Here is a 21,448-nt window from a genome sequence, read left to right on the forward strand (position 1 = left end):
TTGATTTTGAATTGCATGGAAATCCTGCGTTAGGCCTTTCCAAAATCAATTCTACAATCTTTGTTACTTCTATAATTACTTTTGTTCTATATGCTTCCGACGTCTAAATATTCTATCAATGGATATCTGTGATAGACGATTGCGAATTCTATCATACAGAATAAAAGAAGGCAAACTTTATTTCTTAAAATTACAATTGATTATACAAAATACTTCAATTTTATAATATTATTATATAATGAATAATGAACTGGTATGTGAACTGGCAAAAATTATATATAGTTATTCTCCTCGAGTATAGAGATCTCGCATCCTTATATAGGTGAAAATATGCTTATCAGCAAGGTGGTTCGTGTAACTAGTTGCGACTATAAACACATGGTATTCTAATATTGTCTAGGACTAGATGTACCTGGCATATTTAATGTAGGCAAAGCATTAATTTTCAGTGAAGCGCCTCTTGTGTTCCTTTTGCATATACCAGCAAAGTGTGCGTTGCACACCTTTTTTTTATTATTTTAATAATTTTTACAACTGTCCTGAAACGGACAACAAGTAAAATATTTGACATGAAACTGAAGGCGTTGGCAAAATACAAATCATCTGACCATTGCCAGTTATTTGTCGAAGGTCTCATCTATTGTTGATTAGTGAGAAGAAATTTTCTTTTTAATCGGGCCCTGGTAGAGTTGATTTGAAGTTTTCTCGCGAGCAAGTTCGGGTGATCAGCTAGGCGATTTCTATATTTGTGTGAGTAAGCGATTATTTCATCCTTAACTGTGCTAGTGCCTGTGTCTTTGTGTTTTAACCAATTTGGAACATACTTTGTTTTGAAATCTTTGAATTATTAAAGCGTTTGAGTTGGAAGTTGATCCCCATAGCTGTATGCCGTATGTCCAAATTGGTTTGATGATGGCTTTATAGAGGTAAATTTTATTATGAGTGTCAAGTTTTGATTTTCGTCTAAGGAGCCAATGATATCTTCTTCTGGTTTCTTCAAGCTGCTTTCTCTTTTTCTTAATGTGTTCTTTCCAGGTTAGTCTCTTATCCAGGTGTAAACCTAGATATTTGACTGTATCTGTTTGATCTATAATTTCGTCATTAAGTCTCACTGCAGAACATGTCCCTTTGCAAAGAGTGAAAGTGATGTGTTTTGACTTGCTGCTGTTAACTTCTATTCTCCACAAGCTTAACCATTTTTGTATCACGTCAAGATGATCCTGGAGCATTTTTGATGTGATTATGGGATCTTCATGTGTTGCCATTATGCCTGTGTCGTCTGCATATGTTGCTGTCAAAATGTCTTCTTTCTGTGGTAGGTCCGCAGTGTGTATGAGGTATAATAGTGGCCCAATGACACTACCTTGAGGCACACCCGATCTGGCAGGATGTAATGAGGATGTTTCACCCCTTACACTAACAAAGAATGTTTTACCTTCCAGGTAGGACTTTATTATTAGGTATATATCAATCGTCAATGCATTTTTTATTTTGTAAAGTAGGCCGGGATGCCACACCTTATCAAATGCCTGACTAATATCGAGGAAAACAGCTGAACAGTAGTTCTTGTTTTGGTAAGCCTTGTTTATATTGTCGACAATTCTATGAATTTGCTCTGGTGTGCCATGTTTTTCTAAAAATCCAAATTGATGCTCAGGGATAACGTTGCTATCATAAATAAATGGTTTTATTTTACTAATTAAGACCTCTTCAATTATTTTGGATATTTTTGATATTTCATTCGGATTTTTACCAGGCTTCGGAATAATTATGATTTTAGCAATTTTCCATTGATCGGGATATGATTTAAGTCTTATTATACCGTTAAACAGGATTGTTATGAAACGGTAGACTTTGTAGGGAAGCTCTTTAAGCATATTAATATTATTGTTGTCTACGCCAGGTGCTTTTGCAGATTTTGCCCTTCGGATTTCATTTGTAATTTCTGGAACTTTGATAATGATGTTTGATGAAAAATTTGACTGAACTTCTTTCAAAGAATCAAAAATAAATTTTTCTTCTTGTTCCGAGGATTTTGAAGAATTTAGCGTAAAAACTTCCTTGAAGTATGTCGAGAAATATTCTGCTTTTTCTAAATCACTGCGTGCCCAAGTGTTATCCGGTTTTCTAATTGGAGGTATAGTAATGGCAGGACGTTTTAAGTTTTTTGTGGCTTTCCAAATCGAATGATCTGATATTGTTAAATGAGATAAGAAGTCTTGAAATTGGTCGTTCTTGAACGTTGTTATCTGTTGTTTAATCAATTTAGACATTCTGTTCAATTGCGTTTTGTCTTGTGGAGATCTGGTTAGCTGCCATCTTTTTCTTAGTCTCCTTTTCTCTGCAATAAGAGCTTTGGTGTCTATGGAGCAAGTGTGGATTTTCTTTTTAATTTGTGGGGGGGTACTTTTTCTAGCTGCGTCTATTACAATTGCACTAAATTTATCAACAGCATTTTTCAGGTCATGTTTGTTTTTCAATGGTATATTACAGTTAAGATTTTGCTCTATAATGTTTCGGAATAATTCCCAGTTTGTATACTTGTTAGTTAAAAAATCATTTTTCTTGTCTTCTAAAATTTTTGTACTGTATGTGACTATTATCGGTGTGTGGTCAGAACTTAGATCAAGACAAGATTTAGTCTGAATGTGTTCATTTGCTATACCTTTCAAGACGCAGAAATCCAATAGATCAGGTAATTTGCGCAGATCACTCGGCCAGTATGTGGGCTCGCCAGTAGATAGGGTCGTTAGCCCGTGTTTCTGGACGGTTTTATAAAGTTTGTTGCCCCTTGGATTTGCCAATCGAGATTTCCAAAAGGTATGCTTCGCGTTGAAGTCTCATCCCGCAATGAATTTTCTCTGAAGTGTTCTGAAAACATTTTCAAATTGTTCACAGGTGATCTTGTGTTTTGGTGGACAGTAAATTGCAGATATTGTTAATTTTTCAGTTTGTTGTTGAATTGTTAGTGATGTGGCTTGTATAAAATGCTCATTGACAGATTTGTTTTGGTAATGTGTTATGTTTTTTCTTATTATTATAGCAGTTCCGTTCCATCCGGATGATTAGTATTGTAAAAATTATAATTGTTTAATTTGAAATAGTTTAAGTTTGTAAAGTGGGTTTCTGAGATCAACATAATATCTATTTTGTATTCTATTAAAAATATTTCTAATTCTTGCCTATGTTGAGCAAGACCATTGGCATTCCAGATTCCAATTATTAATGAGTTACTATTCATTTTAATTTTGAAACGACGGTGATAGTATGATACTAATTTGGCCTACTAAATCCTTCATCATAGTTTTTAGCTCAGCAATGTCGGAATCAGCTTGTTGCTGGTTGCAGACATTTGGATCTGGGATAGTTTGGTCTATTGGGTTTGTGGCTTGCGCGTACGATTTATTAAATTGAACATATGACGGTCTGTTTATAGTATTTTCTGTTGGATAATATCTGGTGCGATTTGGGGGAAATCTTTGAGCAAATAATTGTTTGTATTCCTTACAACCTTTGTAGTTGGCTGGGTGGTTTTCATTACAAAGTACGCATTTGACGTTTTTGTTGATGCGATCTGTCCATTCGCATTTTTTACTGGGATGATTGTCAGCACATTTCACACATATTGCGTCTCTGAAACAATACGATTTAGTGTGACCATAACGTTGACATTTTGTACACTGTACAATTTCTCTTGTTGGATTTTTGGGCTCAATTTTAACTTTAATTCTATTCAAAAATTCTATGTTGAAGATGTCTTTGTTGTTAATGTTTTGTTCCAATTCTACCATAAACATATGCAGTGGAGCACGAGTAAATCTGTGCTTGATGTTGGATATATACACAACTTTGTGTCCATGATTCAATTTCATTTTTGATGTCTTTTATATCGGTGCTGAAGTGAATATTTCTAATGACTACTTTAAATGTTCGGTTGGTTTTGCTTTGAAAAGAGTGCATCTGTGTGTTTCTAATTTTTAAAAGGTTCAAAATTTTGTTATATAGCTGTGCACACATTTCACACATCTTGCGTCTCTGAAACAATACGATTTAGTGTGACCATAACGTTGACATTTTGTACACTGTACAATTTCTCTTGTTGGATTTTTGGGCTCAATTTTAACTTTAATTCTATTCAAAAATTCTATGTTGAAGATGTCTTTGTTGTTAATGTTTTGTTCCAATTCTACCATAAACATATGCAGTGGAGCACGAGTAAATCTGTGCTTGATGTTGGATATATACACAACTTTGTGTCCATGATTCAATTTCATTTTTGATGTCTTTTATATCGGTGCTGAAGTGAATATTTCTAATGACTACTTTAAATGTTCGGTTGGTTTTGCTTTGAAAAGAGTGCATCTGTGTGTTTCTAATTTTTAAAAGGTTCAAAATTTTGTTATATAGCTGTGCAGAACTCAACTGTATTCTGACTTGATCTGTACCAACAATTTTGTTAGTATAGTTACCTTTGGCGTGTGTTTCTAGTAAAATTGACAAAGGCCTGATGTCTTTAACATCATGGACAAAAATTGGCGGTGGTTTTAATACTACTTCTTTCTCTGTTGGCTCTTGAACTTCATTTAAAATTTCAAAGGAATTGCTGGTTAATGTAGGATTTAACCAATACTCTGCAGGTTTATTTGCTTTATGTTTTTTGTACTTAACCTCGATCCATTCTTCAAAGCTCATGACTTTTGATCCTTGTTTGGAGGTCGATGGTTGTTGGTTGTGTGAAATCGACACAGGATGAACATTATCTAAACAAGATGAAGAATCGTTCAAAAGTGAGTTTTCTGATGGGGTCCGGGTCTGCTTAGTTGGATTTTCTATATGAATTTTCACGCTTTTCCGAGGCATCGGTTGTGGAATAGTTTGTTCAATATCCATATTCTCCTGACAATTAATCGAATTTCCGTTCAAATTATTTGATAAATTGAGACGTAATTTTTCTGTGGTTTGATCCGAACATGTTTGCAAATCTTCATGTAATATATTATTTGTTTTGGTAAGAGAAAGTTTGTTCATTGTGCCCCCATAAGGGTGACACAAAAATATGTAATGTCAACACACTAATTACTATACAAGTTAAGTACACTGTTATAAAATATCACTTATTTAATGTTTGTAAAAAACTACATTAATTTCATACTTTGATTATGGTTAACATACACAGTATAATAATTTGATGCGAGAGCATTCACTTTCACACGTCCGTCTGCGTCGAGGCTTCGACTTGAGCGTTGCACACCTAACGGGACTTATTGCAAAGCAAAGAAGTTTAATTTCCTAAAGCAGGATTTTTAGTTTTATGCAACCAAACAGCAAACAACTATAACATCAGAAATGATATTTAATTGTGGCCAGTGTTTGGTTACTTTATTATTTTATGCGTACTTTTCCATTTCTCGCAATTTTGGCATTTTTTCTGGTATTATTTCATTGCACCTTGGTATGTATCACTTGGACACATTGGCTAACACTACTTGCACTGAATCAAACTAATCAAGGGGAGTTATCTTCGAACAAATGCGCGTTGCACTGTTTTGGTCTTGAGTAGTGTCAATTTTTAAAAACAGATGGCTCATGTGCATGCATTTCAACTACAAATTGTTCGTGGTTCGTGCAAGTAGCTGTCAAGTATTTGATCGCTGTACGAATAACCTAAGCATAACCTAAGTTTGTGAACCCGTATTGTTTCTAATAATTTAATTGTGTTTAAGTGAACATTTAAGTGAAATTTAATATGACAAAATGTTTTTATAGTACTCAAAAAAAATGTCAAGTGCGGGTTAAAATATTCAGCTTTTCCAATACCAGTTCCCGCAAAGGTATTTTTTTTTATAATAATTGCAGCAATTATTATATATAATCAAGATATTTCAACATGTTGGATAGGTGGCTTGGGTGTACCTGCAAATTGCTGCAAAATGCACGAACAAGGCGCGGGAGTACTTTTGACACCCAAAGAATGCATGACGCGTTCAAAACTTTATTCAAGGAGATAGGATAAGAATAATTTATAAACAATGCAATAATTTAAGGAACAAATTGTAACAGAGTATTAAATGATCTAAGAAGTGTTAAAATTTAAAAGGAAGAAAATTCACAGCCGAGGATATATTTCTTGCTTTAAATCTGTACAAATAGTCTCCAAAGGTCTACTATTTTTGGTGACAAATATTTATTTTGCCATGTCCTCAAACATTGAGAAAGTTGCATTCAGAGATACAATAGTATAGCAGTGGTAATGAGTGTCTATTTAAATCATTAGGTTGAGCTATTTCTCCTAAAAAGTATTAGTACCAGATACTGGTGTTTTGATGTTGATGAAATATCATCATCTTTAGAATTGTTATATGATTGGATTGAATCTCATATTGTTGCAAAACAGTTATTTAGTATTGGTTTAAATGTTCATGAACGTAAGTTCATTGTTATATTTACTAAGATTATCTATTACATTAGTAAATGTAAACACTTATAAAGCGAGTCTATACCATACATAATATTTTAATGTATTTTGATTGAAGATTAGTATTATAATATTCTTCAAATAAAACTTGAGCAACATCCTAATATAATGTTTAAATTCAAGATATATCTGTTACCGACCTTGGGAATCAAAAATATTGCTTTTATTTTTCAATTCATAGACAATTGTATGTGCATAAAACATTATTCTGTTCATTGTAAACACTTTGTTGATCTTTGATGGCAAATTCAATGATAATGTTTTCATGATAAAACATGGTTAAATGTAATGTTATAAAATACTCATACAGAAACTATTCAAAGGTTTCGTTAAATGCAACTTTTCTATTAAATGATTATATAGCAAAAGAACTATTAAATGCAGAATTAATAAAGAACAATGTCTCGTAAATGAGTTCTAATCCTAGGAATTTGGATTTCTCTCAATTTTGATATCAATATATATATTTTATGTTTTTGTGACTTTTTGAAGTAAAACTTCTTTAGGCGCGATATAGGTGTAAAAATTCATTAGGCGCGACACGGGTGTAAATCCGTACAAATGCAACGAAAATGCCAACGTGAAGTAGAACACTACGACGCTGTAAGCGCTGATGTCGCGAGTCGCGATCCACTCCCGTCATGTCATGCGTAAGTCGAACGCTAAACCCTATATGAACTTGCATTAATTGAATCACGTTTTTTTTTACAAAAGAAGAGGTTGCTGTATTATGTCCTCATGGAATAAGACTTTTCTTAGAGAATAAATGTGTCATGGAATATAATAAATTTATATTGAATCTCGTTGAAGAAAAATAATATCTACTGCCACGGATATTTATGTAGGTTGCCATGCGACAGATCAACAATCATACATTCGTCAGCAGTTTCACAAAAATCGGTTATTGATACCGGGGCTTTGCCGTATGAAATAATTTTAGTTCTGAATAAATTTTACATAATAACAACTAATATTGATGTAAGTGATGGCTTAGCTAATGGTTGTGTAGGAAAATTAGTGTACATAGAACGTGGGGATAATGATGAACTTCTACGTTTATGGTTTAAATTTCCTGGTAAGATAGGTAACAAAATTAGGAAGAAAGCTTCACATCATATTCAAACTCTTAATATCAGTAGGACAGCTGTGCCGATGCTCAGGAGATCTTATTATTATTGATGTTATGTGATTATTAAAAGATGATTTTTAAAATTCAAATATGATGTTTTTGTTATTTTTATCTTAATTGCCTACTCATACAATATTAAAAGTTTTACTTCAATCGCGTGTGATCCTTACGCGCACTCTTTTTTTGTTTGTGAAGTATTTGTTCTTTTTAACAAATTTTCTGTTCTTTTTAACCTTTTGAATTTTTGTATTATTTGTCATTCCTTCTAAATTTGTCATTTCATCGTGTGCTCTTGTGCTTTTAGTTTCTTCTTAGTTTTTAAGTTTTTAATATATTAATATTAGTCATTAAGTAATTATTGAGTCAGTTATTTCTGCTTAGTTTAGTTAAATACTTATGTGGTTTTCTCCACTTAGATCTTTACTTTTTGAGATATAATTTATTCATAATTATAATACTTATAATTATGTATAATAATTATTATATTTTTAAACATTCCATAACTGTAATTATAATTGTTAATATAAACATAATTTTAATTGTTCTTTAAACATTTGTAATATATTTGAAAATATATTTTGTATTTCGTATGATTTGTTCTTATTTCCAATATTAAAAATTATTCAGGTTTTTTGGGCTGTATACGATACGTACAAAATTTAGAAGTGATATCAGGGGTTAATTTAATATTGTACATGTGCTGCCATCTATTTTTAAAAATTTGTATTTCAATCAAGGTAACGTCAAATCGCCAGACATAGCGATCTATTCATGGCCGGTAATCTCGGAACAAACATCTGTAATCTTGTTTTTAGTTCCCTCTCCCTCGTTTGGAGCGCTGGCAGCGCTACAAAACGGGCGAAAGAAAATATTCGAGAATCTAATATGGCGGAATAATAATATAGTGTCAAAGTGTCAAATGTTTGTTAAAAGTTTATAACAAATATCATGTCAAAGTGCGGTGTACAACAATGCGGAACACCAACAAATACGCGAAAATGATGTATTTCCTGCAGAAAATGACGTAATATGTAAAATGATTAGTTAAATAACTGGAGCCCGGACTGAGCACTGATGGTGAGAACTAGGTGAATAAGTTTTATCAATATGCACACAACAAAATACTCGCATCTATTACTAGCACTTCTGATATAATTTTATATTGTAGCTTAATAACTAAGACATTTAACAGTATTAATGCTAGGAATTTTAAGGTTATAAATACAAGACACCCGTCTTACTAAATCCCTTTCTGGAAGGTATGTTATTGAAAAATTATTTTTTTTATAACACTTTTTGTATTATTCTAATATAACATTTTATTGTAGCTTTCTTGGACTCTACAGTAGTAGGACACAAGGAGTGTTTGAATCGTCTCACATACACAGAGGATAATATATACATTTATGTACGTTTCTATGCTATTTGTGCATAGTTCATAAAGCTCACTAATCGTCATACATTTATGTGCAATTTATATATATATATATATATATATATATATATATATATTTATTTATTCATTTATTTATATTACAGTACACATTATATATGTGTATATATATACAAATATATAATATATACATTTATACAAATTGCATATCTTATAAATATGTATTGTAATAGTATAATGTAACATGTCATTGTTGAAATTATACTCTTTTTTATATTCAGTTTTGGTTTTTTAATTTAAAAAAAAAAATTGAATTCAAACGGTCTATATAATATTGGTGCATTTCTTCAGCATTTTATATTCGCACCCATGGTCGACGCTGGCGCCTTCTACATTGGGAGAGGGTTTCCCGGGCAAACCCGGGCAAATTGACAGTATTGACCGAAAAACGTGGCAACGAAATATGGCCCGAGAGAGCGATCTATATACTCTTCTTTTATCTATGGATCCATTATACTTGTTTATCTATGAAACTAATCACTTATCGCCAGGGCCTTTTTACTCAGTGCAAAATCCTCGTTCAAAAACCGTGTTTCGTGTTATCGACATCTAGGTAAGAATTTGGCGCTAGTGCGCCGATACCAAGTGACAGGTTGATAATTCTCTAGCTGTCTCCAGCATTAAGCGGCCATTTTGATCGGGATTGTTATTGTGTTTTGTGACTGTTCTGTTAAAGGGTGTTGTATATAATTGTTTATAAAGTTTTAATTGTTTATAAAGTTTGTTGTTTATACAAAAAGTATGACTCTTAAATCCAGAAGAAGTGTAGTGTATATAATAGAAAGTTTAGAATTTATGTAATACATAATGTAGTGTGCTGTGTATTACGCTTGATAAAACGGAAGGTGCGATTAATTCATTAAAAGCATTATCATTATATTAAAAGCTTCAGACAATGCCTTATGCTAGTCTAGCTTGAATGAAGACATCATAACTTATATATAATGTGAATACTCAAGACTGTGTTTTAATTCATTTTGTTATCATTAGATATCGTATTTCTGAATCATGTATTATAATTTGTTAATGACATATGACTGTATTTCACTAACATTATTGTAGTAACAAGTTAGAGTCCAATAAAAATTGTTATGATAATGTGTGATTTATATTTAAACCTGTAGTCATATTTGTTTTTTCTTCTTTTATTGATTTGATCTGACCCCAACATATATCATAATATATACTCTTGATTGAAATATTCTTATTATTACTTAATATATTTTTAATTTATAATTATATTTTCGCAAATTTTAATACAATTACAATGCAAAATTAAAATTCTAATTATTTTTAAAATTATTTTTTTTTATTGATAGTACAATATTTTTAAAGTACAAATATTTTTATTTCAAATTTTAGCGCTTCAATTTGAATGGCGATTGGAAGGCGATTGAAGCGCCATTGCAATATAGCGGCCGTAGCAATAACTAATTTTTTTGAACCTCAATATCGCGAGAATGAAACGTCTATATTATTATATTGTCTAGGCTTATCGCAACGCAACTTATAACGAAACTGATGGGCCGATTCTCGGTTTCAATTTTACGACAAGTTCACACTTATGTCGTTTAAAATGTCATTATAAGTGTAACAGTTATTCTCGGCGGTATGTGTTTTATCATATGATAACATTAATGTTACGCTGACCCTCTGAAAATAAACGTAGTCAGAAACTCGCACTAGGCTCGCACTTATCGCTATAACATTGACGAGAAGTTGTACTATGAACAGATTTGACATTTGCTATTTTGACATTTATGCGTTTAAGATGCTTTTTTGAGGTTATTGTTAATGTAAGCAAGTGATAGGTTTGGTTTAGCTTTTATTGTGAATTTCAAATTGTTAATATGGCGTTTTTCGGAATAATTTGGGCAGCAGATAGTAGGAGAAGAAGGTATGTTTCAATTTTAATATAATTCATACTGTTATTGTAATGAATGTATTACTCAAAAGTATTAAAATTATTAAATGCCACAACATTTTAGATACAGGCAAAGATACGCCCTTAGGTATCTCAGAGATGCAGATAATGTATGGGAAGTGAGTGATGAAATTTTTATAAAAAATTTTCGATTAACGAAAAATGTTATGAAAGATTTAATAGAACTGTTGGAACCACATGCGGAGACTCATACAGCATCATGGAGTATCCCTTTTTATTTGCGGGTATTGGAAATTAAAATGAATTAATTTTTTTGAAATACTAATAACTGAAATTTCATTATAGGTACTTGCAGCGATTCATTTTTTTGGTCATGGCTCATATCAGACTGATTTAATTATAAAGCATGCTACACCAAAGTACGTGAATTTTCCTAAAACCTCATCAGAAAGAGATGAAAATAAAAAGAGGTATATGTTACACCACTTCGTGTACATTGAACATGGTCTGTAATATGTTGCTATTTAACAGATTTTATACGAAGTTTGGCATGCCTGGCATTTTGGGTGCATAGACTGCACACACATAAGTATAGTGGCTCCCAAAAAAGATCACCCCGTGGCACCAGCTGCTATTTATATGAATAGGAAGGGCTATTACTCAATTAATATTGAAGTAGTAAGTATTATTTTATTTTGCTTAAGAATTTTGAAGACTAACATGATAATAAATAATATTAGATATGTGATGCCGATGAACGGATATTGTTTGCGAGCAGCAGATATCCTGGCTCCACTCATGATGCAGCCATTTGGAAGGTTTCGACAGTCAGAGCCCTGCTAACTCATAAGGCTGATGATGGGACATATTTATTGGGCAATTCAAGAATATATTTAATATCGCAAATCAAATAAGGAAAAAAATATATATTAGTTGTACATTTGCAGGAGATTCAGGTTACCCATTGGAACATTGCCTACTCACACCATATAGGACATCAGTAGGCTCTACCCAGGAGAAATACAATAGGTTCCACAAAAAGACTCGCAATGTAATAGAGAGAACATTTGATGTTGTTAAAAGTCGTTTTCGATGTTTGCATCGTCACAGGACACTGCATTATACACCTGATATGGCAGGAAAAATTGTGTATGCAGTATTTACTCTGCATAATATATGCAGAGAAAATAATATTCCTCTGGATGAAGAACTGACGGAATATAGTGATGATTTTGGAAACGGTTAGATACCAAATAATTGTATTTCAAATGTGTAGTTAAAATTAATTGATTTAAATATTTCAGAAGTATTGAGGCAGATAATATGGCATATAACATCAGAAATTCTTATGCCAGAAGATATTTTTAATACCATAATATTCACTTAAAAAAAAAGATTGTATTTTTATAGCTACATAAATGTAATTATTTTAAATAAATAAATATATATATAAATATATATATATATATATATATATATATATAAAGGAATAAAAAACAAAATTTATTGGCTGTTAAATTTATTTTTTAATGTATTATTGAGAATTTTCAATTGATCGGCTATGCATTGCAGCGCCTCTGTCTGTTTCTCCATCATGTCAGTAAGGGACTCTGTTTGTCTTTTCAATACGTATTCCATTGAGTTTACGAGGTGATTTAATTCATCTTAAAATAATAAAATGCAGAATGTATCACATAGTAATATAAGTAATATTTAAAATAGAAGAAAAATTATACTTACTATTGCCAGAAGTTCTTCGTCTCTGCATTGGTGGTCTAAGGGCATCATCTAAAAATTCTGGAGGTGGCATTATATCTTCTACCTCAGGATCAAAATTAACAGAATCAAGTTCAGCCTCGTTGTTGACAGATTTTTCGATAGGATACTATTAAAGAATTTAATATGTGTATATGTATATATACATATATATAATGAAATTACATTTAGTCCAATATCCATTTCCAGATCTGGATGGCCATCAATTGACCCTAGACCCCAAACACCTAAGGCCTTTTGTTCGACCTCTGTCAAGCAATTGGTTAATGCAGGCCCACCTCCTGTTGCTAAAGTATGAGCTTTTTGTTTCCTTGCTTTGGCCTTTGTCTGGTTTTTCCAACCCGCAAATATCTATATCGATTTAATAACATATGAATTATCATTTTCAAAAATATAACATACTAGCAACAAAAACTTTTACCATCATCCAGGATTCAGTAGGCCTATGAGGCCCATGACCACATGAGTTTAACAAATTGGTCCATTCCTCCCACTTTGCACTGAAATAATCCTTGTCGAACGAGGGGCTTAATTTATTAGCAACGAATTGTGGGTTGCTGATTAAAAAATCAACATATATTTCGTACTGCGCCGGATTAGTTTTTTTGGCTCTTTTCATTTGCGTATCACTGGCCATTTTGTATGCAAAATATATTTATCTCAAAAAATCGTGAACGCTTTTTGACTGGAAGTCCAGTACAAGTATATCCAAAATTGAAAAAACCGTTCGCGTCAGCACCGTAGAGATAGATTATTGCCGATTTCGAGAGTACAAACACAGAGAGCCAACATCAAAAAACCAAAAACTTTGTTCGCTCATGTTACGCCATAACCGAGAATAACTAATCTTCAACATACACTTACGCGAGGCATGTTATGCTACCATGAAAGTGCGATAACAGAGCGTAGCCATGTTAAGGCAGAATCGGTACATGAATTTAACGAATCAAATGCAAACAAACATGATCGAACGTTTTCGAAGATTATTTTATTGCCCGCGTAATATTTCTTACCCGATGAGTGCGAAATCGGGCACAAGAGCGCGACCGGCGGCAGGAGCTCTAACTAAATCCGGGTTACAGACATTTGTTCGGAGATTACCGGCCATGCATCTAATTGTGCTTGTTTATCTATGGCTGCGACTCACGCTATGGACACGTGTGTCGGCACCCTTACATTCGTTCTACGCTCTACAATTATCAGCATTCGTAATCTATGTATGTCGTTGCTCGTTGATGACAGGCGGTTCGTATTAGTTTCAATAAGTGTTTTGATGTGTAGCTCGATTTTATGGAAATTCAGTGCCTTAGTGGACGATTGTGGATTTAAATTGGCAGTAAAATGCCAATAGGACCGATTGTTCTCGGTTAGTAATATTAGCTGATCTATACTTTCGCTTATTGATATAATATAACCAAAAAAAACACAAAGAACATTTGACTCCATTCTATTCTGGATTCGGTTTGATTTATCTGCAAAATATTCGTTAGTAACATTATTTATAATTATAATTTTAACACGTTATTGATTTAAGTTTAAAACTCATTAAGTGCCTATCTACTTTGCTTTTTATTGATATCGTTTCAATTCAGGGACATGTTATGATGGCTAGTATTTTTTGTGGGTTGAGATTTTTTTCTGTTTAATTCGATTTCAAATCATATTTTCATTTATATATATCTATACCAAAATATCTGTATCAAATACGATAATATTTTATATTTTTTTAGATGTTGGTGAAGAATCACAGTCGGTGAAGGATTATGCAAATGCTTTACTTAGCAAAATCATCATATAATTTAAAGCTATACGAGGTAACTTGAGTAACAGATCGTTCAAAGTACGTGGTTAATATTAAACACTATAATTAAATGTGTTGTATTCAACCATTTGAAAGCACATTTAGCCTGTGGTAGGAAAAATATTGATTCACTTTTTATCAGTATCAACTAAAATGATAAAACTTATTGAACTAATAGTGACATTACATAAATTTTCTTACTAAATTAAATATAACTGTTTAATCTAAGATCTGTATTCATTAATTGTGGCTTGAGTTATCAAAAGGTAACTATCGCTAACGAATATGGTTTATTCAGATGATGATAATTCTAGGAACCCAATTTATTATCTATGCTTGAACCCTTAATATGATATTCAGTTGTTATGGAACAACCTAATTTTTGTTGTGTTATTCATTCTTTCTTGGTATATATTTCCCTCTTTTTTTATTTTGGTTTTATTACTTTTTCAATATGGATAATTTTGGATATGCTGTTAATTTATTTTTAGCCTTTGTAAATTAATGGACTATAAAACACATTATTAGATATAAAATGTATTTTGCTTACATTGTTATTTTAGTAAGTGTCAGAAGAATATTTGAGATCATGTGCTCATAGAACATCCCTTTATATTGTTTAAGAATGTCGTATTGTTTAAGAATTGTTTAAGAGTGTATCAGAAAATAACTTTTTTTATAAAGAAGAAAACTTTCATAAAGGAGTTAGCATATGATATCTTAATATTTGCTAGAAAAAGAAGAAGAAACAACTTAAAACAAAAACAAAATATTTATTGTAAACATAAACAAAATTGTAACAGATTATCTGTAAAATTAAAAACAGGTTAAAATAGCTAAATAAATTCAGTAATAAGGATTATTTGTGAGAATGTAGCAGATAAGATATAAATTTTTATTCCAAAAAATTTTTTTGCCTAAAAGAATGAAGTGAACGTCGCACATGTCTGCTGTTCAGAAACAATCTCTGAAACCATTATTGGTTAATTAATGATTTATTCCAATAGTTTAAAGTAAATCATTTAATGTATCTTATTTACTGCTACATTTGATTAATTTTTAATTATTAGTAAATCTGAAAAGCTTTTTTAGTTTTTTGTGTCTTTATAGTATTGCTTATATTCTTGTAAAAATTGAACTATAAATTGCTGGTGCTCTGGGTTCTTGCATAGTATACTATGGTATTCTTCCATTAGTTTCATCACACCCTCAGAGAAATATCATAACAACATTTTGAATTTCTTATCAATAGCAAACTCATCTGGTAATCTTCATTTTGACACTACTCAGACGGATTTAAATTTTTAAAAACGTATTTATTCCAAACCGTTAGAAAAACTGAAGCCTCGACAAATGAGGTAATGTTCCACTTATATACATCTCTAATATTTTGAATTTCGAAGCATTTCATTTTTTCTTAACTTTTGTCAGTACTTTTTAAGTTTTTAACATAATCACCATCTGGTTCTTAACACTATTCCTACCGGGACCGGTCAAATGACCGTTTTTGATTTTTCGATTAGTATTTTTCATATCAAATGTAACTGAATCGTCATCAAACTTTATGACTTTTCCTAATATGTGAGTATGAAACATTTTTCAATGTAAATTTGTTTTTTCAATTTTTATTTTTGGAAAAAAAATTGTATACTGTCTTACCTACCGCGACCGGTCATTTGACCGGTAGTACGAAGGACCATGTTCGGACGTCTTTTTTTGTAGTAATTGTTAAGAATATGATCGAACTTATAAGAAAATGTAAATTCAGAAGAATTTAGAGTGGTAAAAACTACATTCTGCAAATTTATATGCATATTTTTCAATTTTGTATGCACGCTGCGCAAATGAGGCAAGGTGTATAAATATTGTACTTCTACGGTATAAAAAGTGGGTTTTCTCTTTTTTGCTCAATGCCTATGTGTAGATAGATTTTTACGAAGGAATCCAAACAACAAATTGATAGGTTTTGTTTAGAATCCAAAGGTTGGTTCAACTACATTGACAGCAATCAAAATTGTTGTAAAAGGCCACGTATTACTATCGAGAAACATATATTTTCAAGAAAGGTAAGGTGTAAATTTATTCACCACATGTTCAATAATATTCAGGAAAGTGTATAAATTTTAACCGTTCAATATATGATGTAAATATAATTATGTTGCTGGGCATAATAATCGCACAAATAGGGTGTAAAATTTTGATAACCATCCAGTATACATAGCAAACTGAGAATTTCTTTGAAGATTTATAACCAATGAAACTATATTATCAAAATCGCTAATACGACGTAAAAAATATATAACATTTTTACCATCCTACATATAGCTAACAAACTGTTAGTAACAAAAAAAACTGTGATGGTAGGTACAATTGAATCAATATAACAACTACAAATACTGGTAGAACTAAAAATCAAGAACTTTATCACTGAAATAATATTTACAATTTTGGAAGCTAAAAAAAAGATTCTAATTTTCACTTACATACACATATGTTGAAAAAATTACTCTAATACGGGAGTCAATTCAATTGGTATTAGCGTCGTGTTTGGAGTAGATGTCATTCATAAAATAGTCAGAAATCATTCGGTAAAATATGAATTTTAGAGAGAATTTATCAAGGATTTACATTATTTTGTATTTATTCAGGATAAATCGACTGTTGTCACATAAAGAAATTACGGGAAGACGATGTACAAGGCAGGTACTTTCTATTCCAATTAACTTATCGTATAGTTCCATCAAGAATCCAGAAAAAAATCAACTAAGTACAAGTACAAAACAGATTTCCTAAAAGAAAATATTCCAGATAATACTTTAGAAAGATGATAGGGCGAACAAAATCAGCCAAAAACGTCAAAAATGCGTGTGCAGAAAATACACTCTAAGAAAAAAATCGTAAAAAATTGGATAAAACAGAATAAAATGTAGATTTCGCATTCTAAAATAAAAGAAATATTTTGTATTTATATTTATTAACTCTTAAACTAGCATTAACTCTTCATTCAATACTGAAAAAAATAGATTTTGCATGACCGGTCATTTGACCGGTCGCGGTAGGAATAGCAAACATGAAATGTCGGTAGGAATAGTGTTAATGTTTAGCGATACTGTTTCATAAAAAAATACCGTTGCTACAATTTCTGGATTTTATACCACAAATGCTGGCTAAATGTCATCAATGCCACCTCAGATATTTTAGTATCTGGCGTTTCAATAAGTTCTTTTAAAAATGATAAATCATTACTTGGGGATATAGATACTAAAGCGCAAGTAAACCATGCTTTAATATACACTGTAGGAATAAAAATACAAATTTCAGAAATTGATTTGATTAACATCATTGTTAATTGTTTACGAAATACAAATGTTTTTTATAGCATATAGTCTTGGACATCCATCTAGCGCGATGGAATACACCCAGGTTTTTAAATTTCACTTTACTGCATGGAAATTTACCAATATCTAAACAAGCTCCAAAAGATCTTTGCAGTCTTCGCTTGGTTGTTCAGAATTTTGATTGATGTGTTTAATGTGATTTTGTATTTTGTCTTGACTTGCTAGTTTTTGAAGCCGGTATGTTCCACTGGCCTGTGTCAATTTCTTGTATCCATTTCTCTCCAGTGCTCTCCGAATCTTTTAAACAAAGATACATCAGGTCTTGAATTTGCAGGTGTACATGTAATGCCTTAAGGTAAGAAAAGTAGTTATTTTTGAGCAACTGTTCAAGTAAAACAGCTCATTTGTTTGATCCTAGGTTTGCAGCAGCAGTATCACCGCAAAGAGCTTTGATACAGTCTGAAATATCGCAATCGTACACATAACTTATCGGAGTTTTTTTGATTTTTGTGAATGCACTCTTTATATGGCAGAACGGCAACATTGAAAAAAAGGAAATTTCAAGGTTGTGGGTGTACCAACAAAGCTCAACAAAAATAACTAAAGAAAATTAATAGCATCAATCAAACATTGCTTCAGCTTGAGACTGTCCTTGTACTATCATCTAATATTTGGATCGCTAATATTAGTCTAAGAGCCACCGAACTATTTGACTAACCTGTTTTCTCAAAGCTAGAAATTTTTTAAATGATATTTTATTATCGGTACATTAAGAAAATGCCGTTCTGGCAGGCGTCTCGCGATTACGTCATCATCCCTCGAGTTTTTGAAAATGTAAAAAAAATATTTTTTTAAATTGCTCTCACAAGGCTATAATTTTAATATATTGTATTGCTCATAATTTTAATGTATTGTTTAAGAGCAAAAAAAAATTGACAGCTTATTCGGGCGGTTGTAAGTGTATGCCAGTCGATTGAAGTTGTCATCGGGGTAGTAATTCATAACCAGCTCCCACATGGTTCAAATTTTGAGGGTGTATTCTTTCGACTATTTACAAGGTATATGTGAACAGCCAGACCATCCAGGCGGTTGCAAGGATTTACCAGTCGAGTAGAATAGCCATAAAGCACGATGAAATAATGTGCACAATAGTCTCTAAGAATTCCATTGTTAGAAGGGAAAGTTGAAATATTATTATGTAAGTTAAACAGAGTTATATGTGAAGTATTATTTTCTGGTGTTAACATTGTGAGCACCTCAATATTGGCATTACCCCATATATTGTTATATATTGTGCGCGTAGAAAATGCTCGTGTAATTCGGACCGACACGGTGGTGAATGTGATGCGTCATGATTTAAATATTTTTTATTAAATGGCTTGTTCACTTTCTTTGGTTTATAAGTGATAATGATCTTATTATATCTCGTATCATTAACAGTTCTTTAATTTTTCAATAATCGGGAACATTTCACTGCTGCTCCCTGTTATATAAGCACTAAGTTTTTTGAAAGCTTCTTGGTATTCTAAATTTTTTTAACAATTGTAAAAGGTCGTTTCTTACCTTTTAGGAAAAATGATGGGTTATAGTCACAACCAGTTAGAGCATGAAATTCCGGTAAACTTAATGCTAAGGATAAAGCTAGCTTATTGAAATGCATCTTTTTTATTTCCAGCACCGTATTCTATAAAAATATGCATTGATTCATTATACAAATCAGTATCTGTTAATTTAATTAGGATATTCACATAGTCTTTATTGATTTTACAAATATGACAAATAATTTTAGTATCTAATTTAGTAACAATTGAAACAACTGAATTGTTTTCAACTGTATAATTATGGCAATGCTTATAATATACGTTGATTATTGTATTCCCAAATGAATGGTACCATTTTATCCGTCATCCAATGTCTTATTAAAAATTCTACTAAAACATTATTTAATTCTACTAAGCGATTATCTAACACTAGCCAGAAATCACCCTCAACTAAAATCATTTTTATTGATACTAATTTCTGAAAAATGACTCGCTTTTTTCTATTTGCAATTTTATTTCATGCTGCTCTTCCTCTAGCTACTGGACTTGTGCCAAGAGCATTTAAATATAATATGAATTAAGTTACAAATTTATTAATAATTTTGTATTATCTTAAATTGAAATGGAGTACTATTCAATGGAGTAAAATATTGTTTGTGGGTTCACAGAAATACGATATAACTAAATTCATATAACAATTATTAAACTAGAAAATGCGCGTTGGATTTTGAATCACTTCTGCTCTGTGAAAGCTGAAATGATTCTGGGCGTCAGGTTGTTAAAGATTCAGTGAAAATTCTTTAACAACAGCTTTATCGAACCGTTGTAACTTCAATGCTCGACTGAAGTTCCAATTGTTGGTCAGGGTTAATTCTTCAACCGATGGTTTTCAGAAACAACTAGTTAATATTAATTTTAATGAGAAAGTACATCAACTATAATTTAAAAAAAAAATGTTTTCTTTATTTTGACATATTTTGGAAGATTTGAACTTTTTTTCAAAGCAATCGTACTGCTTTAACTGCATAGAGACAAAATATAAAGCGCATAAGCGCCGCGTCGCTGTCTAACGGATAAACATTGGTACGGAACCCATAGGAATGTAAACAAAATTTATACTTATTGTTAAAATCTCTATAAAATATCTGATAATTTGATGTGCATATGTCTAATGATCATTTTTGACCGCCAAATGGCATTTTTTTTTACTTTTTTTGTTATATCTCCGAAACCGCTAGACCTGCCCCTATGAAAATTTGATCAATTCTTCATCTTGTCAATACGAGTAAAATATTTTTTGAATTATTAAAATCGGATGCTCCGTTCTCTTAAAAACAGAGGTAGCGTTTTTGGCACTTTTTGCCCCATATCTTCGGAACGGCTAGACCTGCCTCCGCCAAAAACTAATCAGCACGTCTTGATCAGATGAGGACTAGCGTTTCTCATTCTTGTGCGACGATCAGCCGGGCCGTTTCTTTCTAAATCGCAGACGATCAGTCCGCAATTCTGAATCGATTTTGAAAATTCAAAAACCGTTCGATAGATATTGATTGGGAATCGTGCTGATTAGTTTTGGTAAAGATCGGCCGGGCCGTTTTCTTGTACTAAAGTTAAAAAAAAAATCGACGATTTTTATGATTTTTTTTATGGTAGATACCATAGTCTTGTAGATCATACTAAAATATTACGGCCCTACGACAAGTCGTTTAATTTTGAAAAATCGTCAAAGTTTGCAAAAATTAGTATCGTTTCTTTGACATTTGACAAAATTAAACCTTTGATCGACGTTTTCTCAAAAACGCCTGAACCGATTTCATAAATTTAAAAGCCATTTGATGGAGGAATACAATTTGTCAGTTTTGTGAGACGATCTGCCGAGCCGTTTCTTTGTAATTTGAAAAAAAGTGTTAAACTTTTTGTCCACATTTAAGCTCAAAGTACCGAATTGATTTTAAAAAATCAAAAACTGTTCGAAAGATATTAGTTGGGAATGATGCTGATTAGTTTTAGGTGAAAATCTATCGAGCCGTTTTCTTGTAATTAACTGTTG

General features: G+C 31.7%; 2 protein-coding genes across 2 annotated transcripts; one reads left to right on the forward strand and one right to left on the reverse strand.

Moving 5' to 3' along the window:
- Positions 1 to 10,847: 10,847 nt before the first annotated feature.
- LOC113389259 (putative nuclease HARBI1) lies at positions 10,848 to 12,302 on the forward strand (the record flags this gene model as incomplete). Its single annotated transcript, XM_026626313.1, has 7 exons — positions 10,848 to 10,954; positions 11,046 to 11,226; positions 11,288 to 11,431; positions 11,474 to 11,620; positions 11,683 to 11,818; positions 11,890 to 12,183; positions 12,247 to 12,302. Coding segments are annotated over exons 1-7 (1,005 nt in total), but the record flags the coding sequence as incomplete, so codon positions are not given.
- A 174-nt stretch (positions 12,303 to 12,476) lies between these two features.
- On the reverse strand, positions 12,477 to 13,355 carry LOC113389260. Its single transcript, XM_026626314.1, has 5 exons — positions 13,140 to 13,355; positions 12,884 to 13,069; positions 12,683 to 12,827; positions 12,552 to 12,606; positions 12,477 to 12,501 (listed from the first exon to the last, which is right to left on the reverse strand). Exons 1-5 carry the CDS (start codon positions 13,353 to 13,355, stop codon positions 12,477 to 12,479), a joined length of 627 nt encoding a protein of 208 aa, XP_026482099.1.
- Positions 13,356 to 21,448: the final 8,093 nt, after the last annotated feature.

Source organism: Ctenocephalides felis, unplaced genomic scaffold, assembly GCF_003426905.1.
Source record: "Ctenocephalides felis isolate EL2017-DRISC unplaced genomic scaffold, ASM342690v1 CF-g0.4_SCAFFOLD_03573, whole genome shotgun sequence".
Lineage (NCBI taxonomy): Eukaryota > Metazoa > Arthropoda > Insecta > Siphonaptera > Pulicidae > Ctenocephalides > Ctenocephalides felis.